Raw genomic sequence first — 23,042 nt, forward strand, 5'->3', positions numbered from 1 at the left:
AACACGGATGATTTGTGTGTCTGTCTGATTTAATTCTTATAAAGTTTATAATGCATACAAATTAAATAATAGAGCTTTTAACTTTTTTTTTTATTATATAGTAAAGCTGTCTCTGAACACATCATAAGGTATAGGCGAGAGATTACACAGAATTAAAGGTTAATAAAGGTCACAGATCTCTGTGTTATAGTTCAGACATGCTCATTATGTGCTGATTATTGTCAATTGGAGAAAATATAACAATATTAAGTGCATATATAAAACGAAAAGCATACAATAATATTGGTGCAAAGATTATGTTGAACCTAAAGTTTTGCTTTTATGGCCTGTTATATTATGTTGTATGTTATACATTTCTGTCCTGTTTTAACATGCTGAAGAAGATTGCCAATTAATCACAGCATGACACATACCTGCTAATCACACCAACCTTTTCTTGTCGTGGATTTAGAATTTTTTTTTAGGTTTAGGACCCTCCCATACACAGCTGCTATAAATGTGCGAGTGCATCAGTTGAGGAGAGTGCCTCAGAGAGAAAATGGCTGTTGTCGAGTCACTGCTGCAGTTTTCCAGCACAGGTACATTACTGGGAGCTTTGCTGTTGCTTCTGGGTTTGTATTTGCTTTCCTCTGGATCCAAATCTCAGACAGAAGGTAAAGAGCCACCGGGACCCAAACCACTGCCACTGTTTGGGAACCTCCTGAACCTTGACCTCACGAGACCCTTTGACAGCTTTTGTGAGGTAAGAACTTGACACATTTAAACAGTAATAGCAGCCTAACCTTTTGAGATTTGTTTGTAAATGTCTTTGTCTGCATCCTCCAGCTCTCCAAAACCTACGGGAACATATTCCAAGTGTTTTTGGGTCCTAAAAAAATGGTGGTCTTAGTTGGATACAAAACAGTCAAAGAAGCTCTTGTGAACCATGCTGAAGAGTTTGGCGACAGAGATATTGCACCTAGTTTCCGGATAATGAATGACGAGAATGGTAGGATGCTTCTTTTTTTCTGTCTCAAATGAACTGCAAACTGTAAATGTGTCACAATCCCTGTCTGTTTCTTGTGTCTTCATTATTGCCTTGTTCCCCTCATGTTTCCCAGCTAATTTATTACCATGGACACTCATCTGCTTGTTAGTTTCCATAGTTATCCATTAGTTCAGCTCAGTATATATATATATATATATATATATATATATATATATATATATATATATACTGTGTTTCAGCGCTTGTTTGTTGTTTCCCTGTTGATGGTCCTGTAGGCCCTTTTCAAAAGGAGTTTCCACCAACTAGTTAAACTAGTAACTAGTTAAAATTTGAACTCTGAGTTGACTTACTCTGAGATGGGACATTCAGAATTTTTGGATTCAGAACAGCTGAATTGTGCAAGTTCAGTCAACTCTGAGTAGGTTGACTCTGAGTTTACCGCATGCCCCATAACTAAGAAGAGCCATGATCGATGGAGCTCCGATATTATGATTCACCATGCCAACATCTCCTGCCAAAAAGACATCTGCATACTTCAGACTCAATGCAAGTTTAATTCTTTTCTCTGTTATAATATCACAGGTGAATTGAATTATTCATTTTCATCGTATCTCACAGGCAAAAAAAAAAGAAATTTGTACTTCTAAAAGCATTTATTTTAGTGGCTTAGATGAAATAGGGTCTAACATACATGTTGTTGGTTTAGATGATCTAACAGGTTTATACAATTCTTTCTCACCTATAGTAGATATTGAGTGGAATTGTTCCTCAGCGGATCTATAGCATGCTATCTAATACAATACTGACGGCTGCATGGTTACAATTTTATCTCTAAAAGTATTGATCTTAGAAATAAAGTAGTTCATAAAGTCATTACTGCTGTGCTGTTGGGAAATGTCAACACCTGTTGATGCTTTATTTCTATGGAAGCATATGAGTAGCATTATTCAATTTGGGATGTAATATTTAAAATGACAATGCAATATGTAAAATGACAATGCATTTCTGTATTTACATTTACATTTTCCAATACATTTGTGCAACGTTTGGTGCAAAATGAAAATGAAAATTAAATTACATAATTTTCATTTGCCATTTCATACACCAGTTTTAATATGTAAAATTAATACTAATTGTAACGCTTTATAAATTGCAAAATTAAAATGAAAATGTATTACATAAATTATTAGATATGTATAACATGTTCAAGCAAAAACTGTGGCAAAATGATCATTTAAATGCTATTTTTCATATATGCTTTTACACTTACAGTCAAGACACTTACGATTGCATTTTCATTTAATGTCCCGCAATGAATGTAGCAAAATTCAATGTGCACATTGAAAATGCATTCCGAGCCGATCACGTGTCCGCCCCCTCCCGACACGTCAATCACTGCGTGAACAAGGCGGGGCTTGCAGAAGATCAAGAGACTCAAATCTCAAGAAGAGGATTCAAGTGAGAGAACATGGACAAGACAGTTGGTCCGTGTACGTTTTGATCATTTCGGTTTATGGCTACAATATTTCATTCGCACTTGTGGGTGGAGCTGAAACGCTGCTTTCATCTGATTGGTCGAATCGCTCAACCTTCAGCTCGGTCTTTTCATTCTTTCAGGCAGAATAAGAGTCAGTGCGAGTGAAGCACTGTTATGTCTGAAACTACACTCACTGTTAATTAGCATGATATTTGAACCAGATGTAGCTGGGCACATAATTCTTGCTGCTGAGACCTGGAAATTATTTCTAGGTTGTAGTATTGCATGAATATTGTCCCACTGATAAATACAGTGCAAATAGTTCTCTCCCTTTGGATAAAAGTGAAGTGGAAATAAAAATCAATAATAGACTGAACAGTCCCATGTCTGTAACATTTACCACTCTCATATTTTAAGTCATAAGGCACTAGATATGTGTGTGTGACATTAATAACTAATTGTAAAAATTAATATAGTTACATTTCTAAATAAAAATAGTAAAATTAGCTCTGTGCTGCTCAGTGCTCCTGTAGCCTACCCCAGAGCGCCCTCTCGCGGCTGTAGACAGTAATGTTTTCTCTTGGTTCTGAATAAATGAGACTTATATGTTTTTTTCCTCGTCATGACGTATTTTTGGACTGATGCAACTTATACCGAAAAATACGGGTAACATTATTATTATTATTTATTATGAGAGTAATTGACACAGACTAGAACTGTTTCACCAAATTCAGCTCAGGTCTTCAGACTCGTCTGACTCGTGTTGCTGTATAACTGGCCAGACTTACCTTCCGAATTTTATTTCAAAAATTTAATTATATTTATTTCCACTTCACTGTTATCCAAGGAGACAGAAATATTTGCACTGTTTTTATCAGTGGGACAATATTTATACAATACAGTATACAACCTAGAAATAATTTAACGGGGTCTCTTGCAAGTCGCAGCAGCACGAATTATGTGCCCAGCTACATCTGATTAAAATATTATGCTAATTAACAGTGAGTGTAGTTTCAGACATAACAGTGCTTCACTCGCACTGACTCTTATTCTGCCTGAAAGAATGAAAAGACCGAGCTGAAGGTTGAGCGATTCGACCAATCAGATGAAAGCAGCGTTTCAGCTCCACCCACAAGTGCGAATGAAATATTGAAGCCATAAACCGAAATGATCAAAACGTACATGGACCAACTGTCTTGTCCATGTTCTTTCACTTGAATCCTTTTATTGAGATTTGAGTCTCTGACCTTCTGCAAGCCCAGCCTTGTTCACGCAGTGATTGACGTGTCGGGAGGGGGCGGAGACGTGATCGGCTCGGAATGCATTTTCAATGTGCACATTGAATTTTGCTACATTCATTGCGGGACCTTGAATGAAAATGCAATCGTAAGTGTCTTGACTGTGAGTGTTAATGCATTTAAGAAAAATAGCATTTAAATGATCATTTTGCCACAGTTTTTCCACAGTAGCAACTTATAAAGCGTTAAAATTAGTATTCATTTTACATTTTAAAACTGGTGTATGAAATGGCAAATGAAAATTATGTAATTTAATTTTCATTTTCATTTTGCACCAATCGTTGCACAAATGTATTGGAATATGTAAATGTAAATACAGAAATGCATTGTCATTTTACATATTGCATTGTCATTTTGCATCTTACATTCCAAATTGAATAATGCTACCCATATGCTTCCATATATTTATCCATAGTTTCTTTTACATCATCAAGTTGTTTTGAGGTTTTGGATATGCTAAGGAATTGGGATACATCAGGAAGATTACTTACAAAGCAATCTTTTGTGGTATAGGTGATGGTTCTACCATACTTGTAACAAGAAGTACAATTTACAGTTTTAGTTATATGAAGTTGCACAACAGACACAGCTGTGGCAGTACAGAAATACAGAAAAGGCTCCTGTGGGAGTGGACACTGCTGCAGCAGTGAAGAAATTAAGGTAGAGGCTTCTGCGGAAACCGACACTGCTGCGGCAGTAGAGAAATACAAACAAGGCTCCTGCGGGAGCAACTACTGCTGCGGCAGTAGGCAAATACAGAAAAGGCTCATGTGGGAGCAGACACTGCTGTGGCTGTAGGGAAATAGAGGAAAGGCTCCTGCGGGAGCGGGTACTGCTACGGCAATGGGGAGATATGGAAGAGCTCCTATTGGAGCAGGCACTGCTGCAGCAGTGTGGGAATTAGTTAAGGCTCCTGTGGGAGTGGGATGCTGCTGGGATGGCTGGAGTGGGGATAGGTAATTATAGATGGATTAGGGGATGATAAAGGGGACTTGCTATGGTGGGTCAGGAGTTTGTGTGAACCGGGTTGGACTGGCGTTAAATGGGTTGGCAGATGAGGGATCGGTGAGCTTCTTTGATATGTAATCATTCTGACTTGCACGTAAGTCTTGAAGGCATCTGACTTCTGACAAAATCTTTGTCCTGATGTTGCTTAATACGGGGGGTGGTTCCAAGGCGAGATTGTTCGGAGGGATGGGTAGGGGTGTGGCGGAAGATGGAGAGAAGGAAGGGCGATCATGCAAGGAGGAGGAAACATAGCTTCTGGAACCACTTGTGGAGGAGTGTTAAGCTTGGGATGGCTCAGGAAGGGAGCGCTGAAGAAAAGGGGGGGGGGGGGGTGAGAGAGAGCGTGAATGGCGGGAATGGTGTAGATGCCTGCACCATTAGCAGTTGCAGCCTCATGCTAGGGTTGGACTGTGGGGCTGCACGCCTTGGTTAGGGTAAGGGGTTGGTAGGAAAAGGGACGTGGATGGGTCTGTGCCACTAGCAGAGGCATGCTCATGCTACAGGATCTGCTACAGGACCTGGAGGCCACTTAAAAGGAAAATAGGGGTAAGAAGTAGCAGGACGAAAATCTGAGATGTGAGGGCCTGTGTTGCAAGCGTAAACAGCTTTATGGAGGCATAACAGAGCCAGCCTCATGCTAGTATTTGCTACGGGAGCTGCAGGCCACTGAACAAAGAAATGGTTATTAGTAGCATGAGGGAGTGGAAGAGATGTAGACATGTTACAAATGGAGGCAGCCTCCCTTTTGCTTCTGGTGCTGTAGCCGTAGACCGTGGGAAGGGGGGTGGGGTTTGTGATGTCCTGAAGAGGCTGTGTAGCCTGCACTGCTAGCAGAGGCAGCCTGATGCTAATGTCTGCTACGGGAGCTGGAGGCCACTGGAAAGAAAAAAGGGTTTTAGAAATAACAGGATGGAAATACAGGGATATATGGGTCTGTGTTGCAAGTAGAAGCAGCTTCATGCTTGCTTTGGCTGCTTTAGCTGTAGGCCGTGGGAAAGTCGAAGGGTTAGTGACATATAACAGGACAAGCTAAAAATTCCTGGGTAGCCAACGGTGTTGCCGAATTAGCAGTCTGTTGCTAGATTTGGCAATTCCTCAAGCCTTGTCTACATTAATATGTTTCCATTGAAAATGCATCTTTTCATTTCGTTGTGGACTTTCAGCCTTTTTAGACGCCCTCCAGAGTGGATAAATGATGTTTTTACATTGTAGTATGGACTGTGAAAATGATGAAGCATGTTTAGTTTTGTAACGCATTGTACCAATACACGTTTATACCAATGTTCTTCCAACGTTTATTTTGCAGTTGTGCTATTCACTTTCATGCTGATATTTACTTTGCACTCTCGTCATATTGCAGTCCTAAAAAAATGACAGAACCTTTACTCACGATTGCTGTCCTGCAGCAACACACAAGTGCAGTTGCATTTTAGATAAATTCTGAGTGAGCGCACCAGTAAATGGTGAAATATTTCTATAAATGAATTGATCCTGTCAGAAAAATTGCATGAAACTTATGTCTGTATCATCTCAGTGGGGTTTTTATATGCACATTAAAGCAAATGTCATACTTCCAGACATTTCAGTGTGGATGATAAACTTTGGGAAAAAAAACGCCGCCTTTGCTTCTTGGTTAAAATGTGAACATCCGACACAATTGGGTCATAACGTTGTTTAACAAACTTTAGCTGCGGAAACCTGCATTGAGCGACATTACCTGAAAATTAATTCTTTTGCAACACACGGCCTGTGCCGCTAGCGGAGGCAGCCTCAAACTGCGCTGTGGCTGGAAGAAAGGTCAGATCTGGGACATGGCCCAGGCTCATTGAAGGCCTGTTGGTGCTGTGACCTAGTGCTCGAGGAGAACCGGATCTTGTGCGGGATAATGGTGTTGACGAGCGAAGTGAGCTAGTGGCTTTGCATGGTCTGTTGGCCACAGTTTGTGGCTGGTCGAGAAGAGATGCAGGTGCGACGAAGCCTGGTGCTCGGCAGCAGTATCTGGTGGGTTAGGATTGATCATGGGGCTGGCAAATTGTGGCAGATCTGAAAAAAATCCTTGGTATAGTTCTCTTCGTTGGATGGGAAATTGGGTCTGTGATAAGATGGCAAATGGAGCGAACCGAAAACTGAAAGACTAGAATAATGAAGGTAGGTATTTTAATTAATTATTATTATTATTATTACTCTTGCAGTAATTGGATAGATAGATGTGATTACTGATAATGAATTGGCCGTGTTAATTATCTGCGTGTGCTCCTCCCAAAATTTGTTAATAAAACATCACTTAATTAAATGAAACAAATTTGGCACACATATGAGTTTGTTATAAGGATTCATACACAAGTGAGTGGGATACAGCCAATTAAACAATGAAAAAACAAAAATGCATAAAAAATTTTGGCTTGAAATTGTGCATGTCTTCAGTGAGTATATGTAGGCAGAACATTTTCTTTTCTTTTACATTTTTGTTTGCCAGTATGTTTGACTCACTGCATAAGCATTCTCTACTAGTGTTACTGGGATTTTGAGATGTTTTTTTTGTTGTTGATCAGGGATCGTATTTTCAAATGGAAAGAACTGGAAAGAGATGCGATGCTTTGCTCTCAGCAACCTACGGGACCTTGGGATGGGCAAGAGAGGAAGTGAAGTGAAAATCATAGAGGAAATTCAGTATCTCGAAGGAGAGTTTGATAAGTTTGAAGGTACAAGCTGAGACACGTACACACATGCAATCATGTTCTTAGTTCATAAGATCCATTGAGAGACAGTTTGTTGTTTCCTCTTCACAGGGAAACCCTTCGACATGACACAGCCTGTGAACTATGCTATGTCAAACATCATCTCATCTATCGTGTACGGCAACAGATTTGAATATACAGATCCTCGATTCACTGAAATGGTCGACAGTGCAAATGAGAACGTTTACTTTGCTGGATCAACTTCCATGATGGTATGTATGCTTTATATGCTGACATTGGTCTATAGTTTGTTAACTACTAGGAATTAAAAAATCTATTAATAATGAATGTGGACCTGTTTTGTAGTGTTAGATGAAGTACCCAAATCAAGTACTGTACTTGAGTAAAAATACAGATTGCCTTTAAAAAATATAACTCCACAAAAATAAGTAAATAAGATTAGTGTAGAAGTTTATGTACAGATCTACAAATAAGCAAAATATAATAATAATAATAATAATAATCATTACCAAACCATGTCATACACCATTACAACTCTTGAAATTACAATGTCAGTTTAGTCAAGTTCAATATCAATTTACTGATGATTCAAGTATGCAATAAATGGAAAATATACCCCATTGAGGTAAAAAAATGTGTGTAAATATGTGGTCACAAACAGTATAAAAATGACATAACACTAGGCTACATGAACACTATGCAAGCAAAGTAGTTTTATAGAATTTGAATCTACAGCAGCTGAGAAGATGCATGCAATAATTAGTGATTTATTTAAGGTTTTAAGTCCATAGCAAACAGTCAGTGTCATACAGATCCCATCAATGTGGTTTTATTAACAAAGTTCGGGAGGAGCACAATCAGATAATCATCCAATTTGGCACAGGTGCATCTCGTTTAGCTAATCATCTTAACTAGCACACAAGCGTGTATATATATCCAATCTTTCTACCTCCTGTCCCACGACAGTTTTTCGGACGTCAATATTTCGGCATGGACGGTTTGTCAGCATTCGGTTCGCTCTTTCTGTCATCTTATCACAGGCCCAATTTTCCTTCCAACGAAGATCTCTATACTGGGGATTTTTCAGATCTGCCGCTTTTTGCTGGACCCATGATCACTCCTACCCCGCCAAATACGACCGCTGAACACCAACAAGTGTCAGCTGCTCTTCTCGCCAAGCCACACGTTGTGGCCAAAAGATCGTGCAAATCCCCGAGCTCGCCTCATTCGACAACACTATTGTCCCACCAGGACCGGGCTCTCTTATAATGCTGGATCGCACCAGCAGCAGGCTTTCAACCAGCCCGAGCCGAGCCCCAGTTCTCACCGCAGCAAGCCTCTCTCGCTTTTTCGGCCGTGGCACAGTTCGATGCTGCCTCCACTAGCGGCGAAGACCGTGCGTTGTAGTGATGTGTCGTTCTTGAAAGAATCAGGTTTTTTTTTTACGAATCTTTTAGGTGAACGGATCGTTCTTGGTTTACTCTCATTAATGAAGAGTTTTCCAGAGTTGTCATCCACACTGAGCGAGTTTCATATGAGTCTGAAAGAGATCAAGAGCTCTCATTCGTTAATGAAAGGACTAAACCGGTACACATGTCAATCTTGCAAAATGCTAAGCGCAGTTATAGGTACAGTGCACATATGCTTGTTTACATATTTAGCATACAAAACATAATTCCACGTTTAATCCCCGATTTATGAACGTGAATATATAGACCAATATATGAACTGTCTGACCAAACAATTAAAATGCTAATTATGCAAGAAAACCTCGTGTTTTGCTCATCTGAACAATTTAAATAGACTTTATATATAGAATGCGATTATGAAGACGCTAAAGTTTGTTAAACGACGTTATGACTTAACTCTGTCAGGTGACGATGCCACTTTTTAACCACGAAGCAAAGGCATTTTTCCAGAGTTGTCATCCACACTGAAATGTCTAAAGACATTACATTTGCTTTACTGTGCATGTTTAAACCTCACTGAGATGATACAGACATAAGTTTCATGCAATTATTCTGGCAGGATCAATTATTTAGGGACATATTTCACCATTTACTGGCATGATTACTCAGAATTTTTCTAAGAACCCAACTACCCTCGTGTTTTGCCGCAGGACAGCAAGTGTAAGTAAATGTTCTATTGTCTTTTTAGGACTGTAATGTGAAAAGCATGCAAAGTAAATATCTTTAGAAACCGCTTGAATTTGAATATCACATTACTGCAATTCACGTTACTGCTATAGACATGTCTATTGGTACAATGGTTAACAAAACTAAACATGCTACATCGTTTCAAAAGCCTCTGTTTCCACAGTCCATACTACATACAACAGGAAAACAGCATCCCAAATTTATCTGCTCTGGAGGCCGTTTACCAAGGTCTGAAGGCCAAAACGAGAGGAAAAGATGCTTTTCCAACAGGATCCTATCAATTCAGACAAGGTTGAGCAATTGTCAAATCAGCCAACAACTACAGCAGCCGAAGCAAGCACGAAGCTACTTTTACTTGAAACACGGGCCTGCACATCCCAGTATTTTCATCCTGTTACTTCTAACACCCTTTTCTTTTCAGCTTCCTTCAGCTCATGTAGCTCATGTAGCAGCCATTAGCATAATGCTGCCTCTTCTAGCAATGCAGGCTACACAGGTTCTTCAAGACATCACACACACCAGCCCCTTCCCATGACCCACAGCTACAGCAGCTGAAGCAAACGTGAGGCCGCTTCCATTCGTAAACGCGCCCTCAACTCTTCTGCTCCCTCATGCTACTAACCATTTTCCTGTTCAGTGGCCTCCAGCTCCAGATTTGCCAGAAGGCAGAGGGTACCAAGACCTATTAGTGGTCAGACCGATTATATATTAAAAAAAACTAACCGAACCCTCTTCAGCCAACCCCTCTAACGCCAGCCCATCCCATTTCACTCAAACTCCTTATCTACCAGCCTCAAAAAAAAAAATTTATGTCCATTCTCCAATTCAACCTCATCAGGCTCGCTTTTATGTCCAACTCCGGAACGCTCAATCTAAATTTGCGCTTGACCCTCTCTTCATCAACGACTTTGGTTAAAAATTTTAGTAATCGAGTATTCTACCAAAAATTCCATTGATTAATCGAGAAATATGATAAAATGTGTTTTTGCTTAATTATATTGACGCGATATTGATGTAGGCATGCGCAGTAAACTGACGGGTAGGATAAAATGTCAGGACACCGGACTTATATTTCGATGGGTTGACGTACCTTTTCAGTTCTGTGTATGTGATGTGACGCTAGTTTTACTTAAATCAAATGGTCAAATGCTCATGAAGTGACTGTCAGCAGTTCTGGAGATGTTGTTCATGTGTTCAAGTCCTTATTTAGTGAGACAGCAGATGCAGAAATTACCGCGAGCGTCACGCGCGCTTCTTCTGCTCCATTCATTAACAGAGACACACAGAACATGCAGGATTTACATTTAAATAGACAGTTCCAGATTAATATTTACAGATATTAGTCCATATCGTGATTTGATGTAAGTGCAATGACCTATTTTGATTAATTCATTCAAAAAATTGGCAAATTCCGTGCCATTCCGCGTTAAACTGTAAATTCAGTTTTTATGACTGGATTCCGCGATTCCATCCACGTTTTCTGCATCATGGAAATCATAGGGCCCTAGTCGTGGTATGCCAGCTCTATCTTGCAATGGACACATGCCACGACGTTCTCTTTATCAGGGCTCTCCCTTCCGGTGCAGCAGGGCAGAGGCTCCCTTCGGTCGCAGTGTGAGCCTTTCGTCTGTCATTGAGTTGTGCTGCGCGCTCAGTGGCGGACAGGGTTCTCCCTCCTGGTGCAGCAGAGCCACAGGCCCCCTTCGGTCGTTGTGACAGCCCTCCATCCGATGCATCAAATTACGCCTTGTATACAGTCGCAAGGGGGACTCTCCCTTCTGGTGCAGCAGAGCCGCAGCTCCCTTTGGACTTGCGAGAGTCCCTACATCAGTCACATTTTCTTGCCTACTCCGCATCGGACGGGGCTCCCCTCCCGGTGCAGCAGACCCATCGGGTCCCTTCGGTTGCAGGGTCATTCTTCAGTCTGTCGTTCTGAGTATGATGCATGCTCGGCGGTGGACGGGGGATCTCCCTCCCGATGCAGCAAAGCCATTGGCTCCCTTCGGTCGCAGTGGGAACCCTCCATCCGATGCATCAAACCACGCCTCTTATTCAGTCAAAAGGGGGACTCTGGTGCAGCAGAGCCGCAGCTCCCTTTGGACGCAGCGAGAGTCCCTCCATATGTCGCGTTTTTTCTGCTCATTCAGGATCGGACCGGGCTCTCCCTTCAGCAGGAACATGGCCCCCTTTGGTCGATGTGAGAGCCCTCCATCCGACGCTTAAAATCATGCCTCATATCCAGTCGCAAGGGGGACTCTCCCTTCCGGTGCAGCAGAGCCGCAGCTCACTTCGGATGCAGTGAGAGTCCCTCCATCAGTCGCGTCTTCTTGCCTATTTTGCATCGGACGGGGCTCCCCTACCGGTGCAGCAGAACCACGGCTCCCTTCGGTCGCAGGGTGAACTCCCCCGTCTGAGTTGTGTTGCATGCTCAATAGCGGACAGGGATCTCCCTCCCGGGGGAATAGAGCCGCTTTGGAGGCAGCAAGAGTCCCTCATTTTTTGATATATGGCATCGTGCTCCTCTCATAAGTGGCACGTAGGGCTTGCCGGTAAGACGTTGCGAGCCGCAGCTCTCGTCAAACACTGCACGGGCTCTCCTGTCACTCTGCATTTTTCTTCCCAACATGCATATTTTGGGGGGCAACTAAACTTAGCTCTCTGGCTGCTGTCCTATGCCTTTAAGCTTCTTTTGGGGAGTTATTTGGGTTCGGCCTATGCTCCTGGCATGGACCCCTCCCCCAGGACAGCACGCCAAAACATGACTACTATTCGCCTTCAAATTAGATGTAAGGGTGAACTCGTGAAATGTGGTTTTATTAACAAAGTTCGGGAGCAGCACGATCAGATAATCATCCAATTTGGCACAGGTGCATCTCGTTTAGCTAATCATCTTAACTAGCACACAAGCGTGTATATATATATCCAGTCTTCCTACCTCCTGTCCCACGACAGTTTTTCGGCATCCCTACTCCACCCCAACTTCTCACTTCTAATTTATTTACCCCAAATTAGGGATAGGGGGAGTTATTTGGGTTCCGGCTATGCTCCGGGCCCGGACCCCTCCCCCAGGACAGCATGCCAAAATATGCCTACTATTCGCCTTCAGATTAGATGTAAGGGTGAACTCGTGAAAATGGGTTTAAAGGGATTCTCAACCCCAAAATGAAAAATTTGTCGTTAATCACTTACCCCTAAGTCGTTCCAAACCTGTAAAAGCTTTGTTTGTTTTCAGAACACAATTTAGGATATTTTAAATGAAAACCGGGAGGCTCGTGACTTTACAACTGACTGCCAAGTAAATTAAAAAACATTATGAAGTGACAAGAATACTTTTTGTACACAAAGAAAACAAAATAATAAACCTCTCCTCTGTGTCTCTCTGCGTCAACGTAGCGCCATTTTGGAGAATTTCTGCTGAATGCTAGTGTACGTTTTCTGTGTGAGCCACGCTGCATGGATCTGCTGTTTTTTTTCAAAAAACAAAAGTGCAAATACATATGGAAAATGTATCCGTGTATCATGGCTGACACAGGGTAGTGGATATTCGGATATTCTCCCAAAAATTTCAGGCTTGAACAGTTAAGCGAAATGCTTACTGGATCGCTTTGATTGGATCACTGAATCAAAAGGTGATTGACTTGAGAACAGCTGCAAGTGAAAGTTTGATTAGTGAATGAACTGGAAATTGTGAGCATACTAAACAGGTTCTTTGAAAGAATAAGCTTGTTCATGGAGACATCGCAGAGTGGGTCTTGTTTTCTTCAGTTTCAAATAACAAGAAACAATGTTTTTTATTAAATGTAGTGTGATTTAAAAGTACAACATGTAAAGTATGATGATGAAAATAATAATAATAATAATAATAATAATAATAATAATAATAATAATTTTTATTTCAAGGTGCCTTTCAGAGCACTCAAGGACACCATACAGATGAGTGAAGATAATAGAATAAAGACAACAAACAAAAAATATTGACATTAAATTTACAATCAAAGAAAATCTGAGAATTCTAAATCAGAAATCAGAATTACGCTCTTAATTCCTATCGGTCCAACGCAATAACGAAATCTGAGCAAGTCTAAAAACTTAAACGGTTGATGCTGCACTTTACACTTTGGAAAAGTTAAATATATATATTTGTTAAATATGAGCAGGCCTACAAGCTGGGATTGGATACTTTATTAAAAAGTATAAAAAAAAAAAGTGTAAACAAATTGTTAAAAAAAGTTTATAGTAATAAACAACCTGCAGTTTAATGTTTGCATTTCGTTCCCTTACTGTACCGAAAATGAACTGACCCGTGACTTTGAAACCGAGGTACGTACCGAACCGTGATTTTTTTTGAGTACTGTTACACCCCTAATAAATATATATATATATATATATATAATGAAGAAGATCTGAGAGTATTTATTGGGATGTAAACATGAAGAAAATCAAGGCAAGTTTATTTATATAGCACATTTCGTACACAATGGTAATTCAAATTGCTTTACATATTAAAACTTTTATAATTATTAAAAAAATTACTTATTTAAAATGATTTTAAAACCGTTAGAAAATGATTTTACATAAAATAAAATAAAAAAACAGTGAAAATATAGTGCAATAAGTTCGGACATTGCACAGTGCTCATTCAATAAATGCACAGCTAAACAGATGAGTTTTAAGTCTAGATTTAAATGTGACTAGTGTTTTAGCACATCTGATCTCTTCTGGAAGCTGATTCCAACTGCGGGCGGCATAGTAACTAAAGGCAGACTCCCCTTGTTTTGTGTGAACCCTTGGTATTTCTAACTGACTCGATCCTAATGATCTGAGTGGTCTGTTAGGCTTATATTCAGTGAGCATATCTGAAATATATCAGAGAGATATTGTGGTGCAAAATTCTGAAGAGCTTTAAAAATTATAAGAAAAATCTTAAATCTTAATCTACTAAATATTTAACAGGAAGCCAGTGAAGATTGTAGAGAACTGGAGTGATATGCTCGATGGAGGAGGTAATTATACAGGCAGCAGAATTATGGACCAATTGAAGTTTGTGAAGGAGTTTGTAGGGTAGGCCAAAGCGAAGAGCGACAGTAATCAATGCACGAGGTAACTAGAGCGTGTAGAAGAATAGCTGTGGAAATTGTTTTGAGAAATAGACGAAGGTGGCTGATGTTTCATAAATGGAGATATGCAGACCAGGTAATATTGTTCACATGCTTTTCAAAAGATAACGTTCTATCAAGGACCACAGCCAGACTTTTAACCTAAGTAGATGGTGAGATTATAGAGTTCTCAACAAAGTGAAAAACTGTTTGTTTCTTACAAATTAAATTTGGTACCAACAAGGATAACTTCTGTTTTGTCAATATTCAGCTTGAGAAAGTTATGCGAAAACTTGGAAAGAAGGGTAGAATTTGGCTTAGAAGATACATAAAGCTGGGTGTCGTCAGCATATCAATGAAAACTGATGCCATATTTCCTAAAAATGTTACCAAGGGGGTAGTAATTAAATAATAAATACAAGAGGGCACAAAACATAGCCTCGAGGAACACCAGCTATACCAGGTGAAACATATGATCAGAATTTAAGTTGACCAAATTGTTTGCCCAGAGAGATAAGATCTGAACCAACTAAGAGGGACACCAGTAATACCTACAGTATAGAGACTAGTCTAACTAAGAGAACTTAATGAGAAATTGTATCAAAGGCTGTAGTTAAATCTAGTAGAATAAGTATAGTTAAAAGTATAGAATTGGCTGACATCAGCAGATCATTGGCAACTTTTACCACAGCAGTCTCTGTACTATGCAAACAGCAGAAAACCAGATTGTAATTTTTCAAACAGGCTATTTTTTAAAAGATGGGAATGAACCTGAGATTCAACAATTTTAATATTTTTATAAAAAAAATTGAGTGAAAGTGCAAATTGGAAATTGGGCAAAAATTAGCAAAATTATAGTGTCAGCTCCTGGTTTCTTAAGTCTTGGATTGATTACTGCAACCTTAAAAGATGAAGGAACCACACCAGAGTTGAGACACAAGTGTATAATATCAGCTACTGTACCTGATAGAGAAAGTAAACAAGCTTTGACCAGGTGACTGAGGAGTGGATCTAACTGACAAGTGAAAGACTTAGATTGTTTAATTAAACCTGATATTTCATCAACAGTTGGAATTTTGAAACTGTAAAATAGTGACAAAAGAGAATCTATAAATACGACAGATCAGATACCACATTATTTTGAGAAATTAATTGTTGTTGAATATTTCCATTTTTAGTATTAAAGGTCATTAAATTATCACATAGATCACTAGAATATACACTCATCTAAAAGATTATTAAGAACACCTGTTCAATTTCTCATTAATGCAATTATCTAATCAACCAATCACATGGCAGTTGCTTCAATGCATTTAGGGGTGTGGTCCTGGTCAAGACAATCTCTTGAACTCCAAACTGAATGTCAGAATGGGAAAGAAAGGTGATTTAAGCAATTTTGAGCATGGCACGGTTGTTGGTGCCAGACGGGCCGGTCTGAGTATTTCACAATCTGCTCAGTTACTGGGATTTTCACGCACAACCATTTCTAGGGTTTACAAAGAATGGTGTGAAATGGGAAAAACATTCAGTATGCAGCAGTCCTGTGGGTGAAAATGCCTTGTTGATGCTAGAGGTCAGAGGAGAATGGTCCGACTGATTCAAGCTGATAGAAGAGATGACATAACTGAATCCAATGATGAACTGCCTTTAACTATTCATTCATTCTATCATTTTGCATTATTGACACTGTTTTACTAATGAATGTTGTTCAGTTGCTTTGACGCAATGTATTTTGTTTAAAGCACTATATAAATAAAGGTGACGTTGACTTTAGAAGAGCAGCTTTGACTGAAATAACCACTCATTACAACCGAGGTATGCAGCAAAGCATTTGTGAAGCCACAACACGCACAACCTTGAGGTGGATGGGCTACAACAGCAGAAGGCCCCACCGGGTACCACTCATCTCCACTACAAATAGGAAAAAGAGGCTACAATTTACACGAGCTCACCAAAATTGGACAGTTGAAGACTGGAAAAATGTTGCCTTGTGTGATGATTCTCGATTTCTGTTGAGACATTCAGATGGTAGAGTCAGAATTTGGCGTAAACAGAATGAGAACATGGATCCATCATGCCTTGTTACCACTGTGCAGTCTGGTGGTGGTGTAATGGTGTGGGGTATGTTTTCTTGCCACACTTTAGGCCCCTTAGTGCCAATTGGGCATCGTTTAAATGCTAAAGCCTACCTGAGCATGGTTTCTGACCATGTCCATTCCTTTATGACCACCATATACCCATCCTCTGATGGCTACTTCGAGCAGGATAATGCACCATGTCACAAAGCTCGAATAATTTCAAATTGGTTTCTTGAACATGACAATGAGTTCACTGTACTAAAATGGCCCCCACAGTCACAAGATCTCAACCCAATAGAGCATCTTTGGAATGTGGTGGAACGGGAGCTTCGTGCACTGAATGTGCATCCCACAAATTTTTAAAATCCCACCAGTTTTAATGTATAAGCATTGCAAGCGACACCCCTTAGTTTTAAGTTGTCTTAGTTCTGGTGTAAACCAAGGTGCAGAATGAGTAAAATAAACAGTGCATGTTTTTAAGGGTGCAAGTGTATCAAGTACACTGTGCAGTCCCTCGTTATAATAAGAAACCAAGTCATCTAGAGAAAGCATTGCCCCTGAAGAAATTGTCCAGTCCTTCAGAAAGAGCAGATAGACCAATGGTCTTGATATTGCTAAATGAAATGGAACGACCCATGTTGGTGGTTTCAACCATTATGCTATGGAATGTAGTAAAGGAACAAAGTGCATCTCTATAGAACATCTTGTCATTCAGTCTTTCTTGTGTCTCTGAATTGCATTTCTAGATTTATAATATATTTCCGTGGTTGGGTCCAATCCTAAAACAAAAAAGGATTATTGTAAAAAATATTGTGCAAAGTAGACAACATATGACTAAGTTGATCAATGGACTTCTGGAGACTCTGAATCCCCATGACAGCAGAGGATTTGTCGAATCCTTTCTCATCCGCAAACAAAGCGATGAGGTATGTAATTTTTGCTCCACAACATTTTTGATAATCCCCTTTACTGTAATAATCAGAAATTCATTTAGTAAATAAATAAGCATTTTGTGGATTGCATTTGACAGCAATCAGGCAAGAAGGACTCATACTTTCACCAGGACAATCTTATGATGTCTGTGACAGATCTGTTTATTGCTGGTACTGACACCACAGGAACGACTCTGCGCTGGGGTTTGATGTTTATGGCCAAATATCCTAATATACAGGGTAAAAACACAGTCATATGAAGAGTATCTCCTCAATGCTGAATTTAATAAGAGTCAAAAGCAACAAAACATGTTTTCATTTGTGTGCAGATCAAGTTCAGGAGGAGATTGACAGAGTGATCGGTGGACGTCAGCCAGTGGTGGAAGACAGAAAGAAATTGCCATATACAGATGCTGTGATTCATGAAACCCAGAGACTGGCAAACATAGTACCCTTGAATCTCCCTCATATGACAAGCTGTGATGTTACCTTAAATGGATACTTCATCAAGGAGGTCAGTCAGAAGAATAAATACATATAAAGCCAAGAGAAGATACCATGTGCATCTTGAACATTTAAAGTTTTGGTCTTTTCTATCCATTTTTTAGGGCACCACTGTAGTACCTCTGCTGACATCTGTTTTGAAGGATCCAAGCGAATGGGAAAAACCAAACAGCTTTTACCCAGAACACTTCCTTGATGAGAAGGGCCAGTTTGTGAAGAGAGATGCTTTTATGCCCTTTTCTGCAGGTACTGTGAAATTTCAGCTCAAGGCCCTAACAATGTCGACATTAGGTAGGTCAAAGCAGTATTTGATAGTTATGGTCTTTTTTATTTAAAGGAATTTAGTTAAAAGAAAGAAAATGCAATTTTATGTTATAATAATGGATTATCTCATAATTATGATTTACCTTTTTTTTCTTTTTTTTTTAAAATGGCCTTCTATACATGTAAAATCTACACATGCGTGTGCGCGGACACACACACACACACACATACTCTCTCTCACACACACACAAAGATCGTGTTAAGAAAAAAAGTTAAAACTTCAAAATCAGCCATTCAAAATTCAGCCACTCTCTCTTTCTCAGGCCGCAGGATGTGTCTTGGAGAGAGTTTGGCCAGGATGGAGCTCTTCCTGTTCTTCACTTCCCTCCTTCAGAGCTACCGCTTCACAACTCCACCTGGAGTGTCTGGAGATGAGCTGGATCTCAAAGGAGTAGTCGGGTTGACTTTGAATCCATCTCCACACAAGCTGTGTGTGATCAGACGCTCCTGAATGAAGAAAATATCAGAAAAAAAACAGACACCTTCTCACCTCTATTTAGAAGGATTTGGGTGATTGTTGTTTTACGTCATCACATTACATTTATATTACATTTAGTCATAGCAGACGGTTTTATCCAAAGTGACTTACACATGAGGACATTGAAAGCAATCCGAATCTACAAAAAGAGCAATGATATACAAGTGCTATAAAAAGTCTCAGTTACAGTACCTTAACACAGTACACATAGCAAGGGGTTTTTAAATATAATAAATAAAAAGAAAACAGATAAAATAGAAAAAGAATAGAGCAAGCTCATGTTAGAGGTCTTTTTTGATTTTGTTAATTGTATAATAACTGAGAAGAAATGAAAATGGATAGAATACAAAAATATTAGAAAGCTACAGTAGTTAATTTTTTTTTAAGAAACAAAGTAGCAAAGTTTTTTGGTCTAGTTGGATAAACTGCATAGGAGTTTAGTGACTGATATATAGCTCCTATTTTCAAGATAATGAACAATGAGCATGGATTTTTTTTTTCTGTTGAAAGGAATGAAATTATTTCCTCACAAAATTGATTCTTTATGAAGCCAAACACTCAGGAACTCTCGCAATGCAAATGCCATATCACAAAACAAAGGGCCCAGGTACTCTCGCAATGATTTGATCAGATATGAAGATCTAGAAGAAAGAACATTTGCAATTTGGTCCCTTCACCCATCCTTCCCCCCTGGGTACATGGTCCGGGTCACTAAAAGTTGACAGAGAAATGCCAAGAACTCAAAACTTTTGTAGAATGGTGTTCTGCTGAGAAGGGTGTGTGTTCCCCTTTAGGGGTCTGTGAGAATATTTATCTCCAGCCATGTGTGACCCTGATGTGATCACGGGAACCTAAAGAACCAAAATTTATTTTATGTTTTTACAACTGATTTGAAGATTTCTTTGTTGTTTGGTCTGAGTATTTAAGGGAAGTGTATTTGTGGAGTGTATTTCATAGTATAGTATGCTCCATAGTATGTATCTTGCTGAAGTCAGGTATACTAATATTTAATCAAAAATTGTAATTGTGTTAAATACATTGTGCCCATAGAACACACTGTTTAGTGCTTTGTGCTACTGCCTGCACACATAGGTTTTTTTTAGAAAATAAACTAAACTAGCCAGAGTGCTTTGCTATGCATTTTAGACCATGTGTCTTACATTAGGATAACTGTTACATGTGTGACTGTTAAATTTGTTTGTCTGCTGCATGGATCACTTGGTCGTTCCCCATATGGCTACAGTGTCTATGTGCAGGAGCAAGGATGCCACATGGTTACAATGTGATTCACAAATGCACTATCCTTTGTAAATTGGCTTCTAAATGTTTACTTATGTAATTGCCATGATACAATTTTACCTGATTAAATATAAATTGTTATATTTGATTTATCCTAAACTCTCCTGAAATCATTGTGACTAGTAAACTGTGAGGAGGCTTTTGTTACCGCAAATCTTTTGCCGGGATAGGTCATTCTTTATGGCCTTTAATGTGTATGACTACTGAAAAACTAAATATTTTCATTCAATTCAATACAAAAATGAACTAGACACTTAAACGTGAAAAACATACAAATACATTTTATCATGGGGTTATTGGCTTTGAAACAGTGCATGCTTTGTGCTGTTATTAATCAAGGTCTTGAGTCAAAAATATGTGGTATGTGGCATGTGCAGTTCCATAAACCTGGAAGACCTTCCAAATGTATATAAGTAGTATATTTTTTTTAGATAGGTTGATTTACGGGAGAAAGAAAAGAAGAATTAGGCTGAATCAATAAATTATGAATAATTTGTGACCCTCTCTTTGAAAACCACATACATCATCATACATAATGTAAAGAACATTCTATGAAAATAAACCTTGATATCTTTAATATTGATTGAGTTAGAACATGTCAAAGTTTGTGTGTGTTTTTGTATGTGTGTGTGTGTGTGTGTGTGTGTGTGTGTGTTGTATTATGATTAATAACTCTTTTAACATCAAGTATTGTTGAATATTTTCAATTTTAGTATTAAAGGTCATTAAATTATCACATAGATAACTAGAATATACACTCAACTAAAAGATTATTAGGAACACCTGTTCAATTTCTCATTAATGCAATTATCTAATCAACCAATCACATGGCAGTTGCTTCTATGCATTTAGGGGTATGGTCCTGGTCAAGACAATCTCCTGAACTCCAAACTGAATGTCAGAATGGGAAAGAAAGGTGATTTAAGCAATTTTGAGCGTGGCATGGTTGTTGGTGCCAGACGGGCCGGTCTGAGTATTTCACAATCTGCTCAGTTACTGGTATTTTCATGCACAACCATTTCTAGGGTTTACAAAGAATGGTGTGAAAAGGGAAAAACATCCAGAATGCAGCAGTCCTGTGGGCGAAAATGCCTTGTTGATGCTAGAGGTCAGAGGAGAATGGGCCGACTGATTCAAGCTGATAGAAGAGCTTGAATCAGTCTGCTATCCTTCCAGCAGGATAATGCACCTTGTCACAAAGCTCGAATCATTTCAAATTGGTTTCTTGAACATGACAATGATTTCACTGTAGTTCAATAGGGCATCTTTGGGATGTGGTGGAATGTGAGCTTCGTGCCCTGAATGTGCATCCCACAAATCTCCATCAATTGCGAGATGCTAGCCTATCAATATGGGCCAAATTTCCAATGCCACGTAGAATTAAGGCATATCTGAAAACGAAAGGGGGTCAAACACAAAATTAGTATGTTGTTCCTAATAATCCTTTAGGTGAGTGTAGATGCAAAGGAAGGGTTTAAGAAGGCCGTAAGATATTATTTACAGGACCTTGTATTCCCTTAATCTAATCCAATTATATTATAGTAGTAACAAGATTTCGTTTTTAAAAGAGCATTCTTGTAAGAGATCATATGATCTGTGTACATTCAGTATCTTTATGAACATTAAGTCCAGTTTTAATGTATAAGCATTCCAAGCGACACCCCTTAGTTTTAAGTTGTCTTAGTTCTGGTGTTAACCAAGGTGCAGAATGAGTAAAATAAACAGTGTGTGTTTTAAGGGTGCAAGTGTATCAAGTACACTGTGCAGTCCCTCGTTATAATAAGAAACCAAGTCATGTAGAGAAAGCATTGCTCCTGAAGAAATTGTCCAGTCCTTCAGAAAGAGCACATATACCAATGGTCTTGATATTGCTAAATGAAATGGAATGACCCATGTTGGTGGTTTCAACCATTATGCTATGGAATGTAGTAAAGGAACAAAATGCATCTCTATAGAATATCTGTCATTCAGACTTTCTTGTGCCTCTGAATTGCATTTCTAGATTTATAATATATTTCTGTGGTTGGGTCCAATCCTAAAACAAAAAAGGATTATTCTAAAAAAAAATTGTGCAAAGTAGACAACATATGACTAAGTTGATCAATGGACTTCTGGAGACTCTGAATCCACATGACAGCAGAGGATTTGTTGAATCCTTTCTCATCCGCAAACAAAGCGATGAGGTATGTAAGTTTTGCTCCACAACATTTTTGATGATCCCCTTTACTGTAATAATCATATATTCATTTGGTAAATAAATATGCATTTTGTGGATTGCATTTGACAGCAATCAGGCAAGAAGGACTCATACTTTCACCAGGACAATCTTATGATGTCTGTGACAGATCTGTTTATTGCCGGTACTGACACCACAGGAACGACTCTGCGCTGGGGTATGGCCAAATATCCTAATATACAGGGTAAAAACACAGTTCCCTATCTGTCAGTCACTACGAGTTATGTCGAACCACTTATGGGGTCTCACTTGGGAGGCCAATCATCTCTCAGTTTAAGAGAAAACGCCAATGAAAATTGGCTAGTGGATTAACATTCCTGAGCCACTCCCCGTGCCAATGGGTATAAATAGGGCGGCAGTGACTGATATATAGCTCCTATTTTCAAGATAATGAACAATGAGCATGGATTTTTTTTCTGTTGAAAGGAATGAAATTATTTACTCACAAAATTGATTCTTTATGAAGCCA

At 39.2% G+C, this 23,042-nt stretch overlaps 1 protein-coding gene and 1 long non-coding RNA gene across 2 annotated transcripts; one reads left to right on the plus strand and one right to left on the minus strand.

Moving 5' to 3' along the window:
- Positions 1 to 501: 501 nt before the first annotated feature.
- Positions 502 to 19,466, plus strand: LOC132149589 (cytochrome P450 2K1-like). The gene is made up of 9 exons (XM_059558967.1): positions 502 to 742; positions 826 to 988; positions 7,324 to 7,473; positions 7,561 to 7,721; positions 17,547 to 17,726; positions 17,831 to 17,972; positions 18,062 to 18,246; positions 18,341 to 18,482; positions 18,824 to 19,466. The coding sequence occupies exons 1-9, from the start codon at positions 539 to 541 to the stop codon at positions 19,009 to 19,011; spliced, it is 1,515 nt and encodes a 504-aa protein (XP_059414950.1). The 5' UTR covers positions 502 to 538; the 3' UTR covers positions 19,012 to 19,466.
- On the minus strand, positions 15,531 to 21,445 carry LOC132149604 (uncharacterized). Its single transcript, XR_009435041.1, has 2 exons — positions 21,101 to 21,445; positions 15,531 to 15,932 (listed from the first exon to the last, which is right to left on the minus strand). It is a non-coding gene; the product is annotated as an uncharacterized LOC132149604 (long non-coding RNA).
- Between the last annotated feature and the right edge of the window lie 1,597 nt (positions 21,446 to 23,042).

Source organism: Carassius carassius, chromosome 9 (assembly GCF_963082965.1).
Source record: "Carassius carassius chromosome 9, fCarCar2.1, whole genome shotgun sequence".
NCBI lineage: Eukaryota > Metazoa > Chordata > Actinopteri > Cypriniformes > Cyprinidae > Carassius > Carassius carassius.

Coding starts and splice junctions, on each gene's coding strand:
- LOC132149589 (XM_059558967.1), top strand. CDS start 539: ATGGCTGTTGTCGAGTCACTGCTGCAGTTTTCCAGCACAGGTACATTA. Junction 17,727..17,830: donor TCCGCAAACAAAGCGATGAG/GTATGTAATTTT, acceptor TGCATTTGACAG/CAATCAGGCAAGAAGGACTC. Junction 18,483..18,823: donor TTTTATGCCCTTTTCTGCAG/GTACTGTGAAAT, acceptor TCTCTTTCTCAG/GCCGCAGGATGTGTCTTGGA.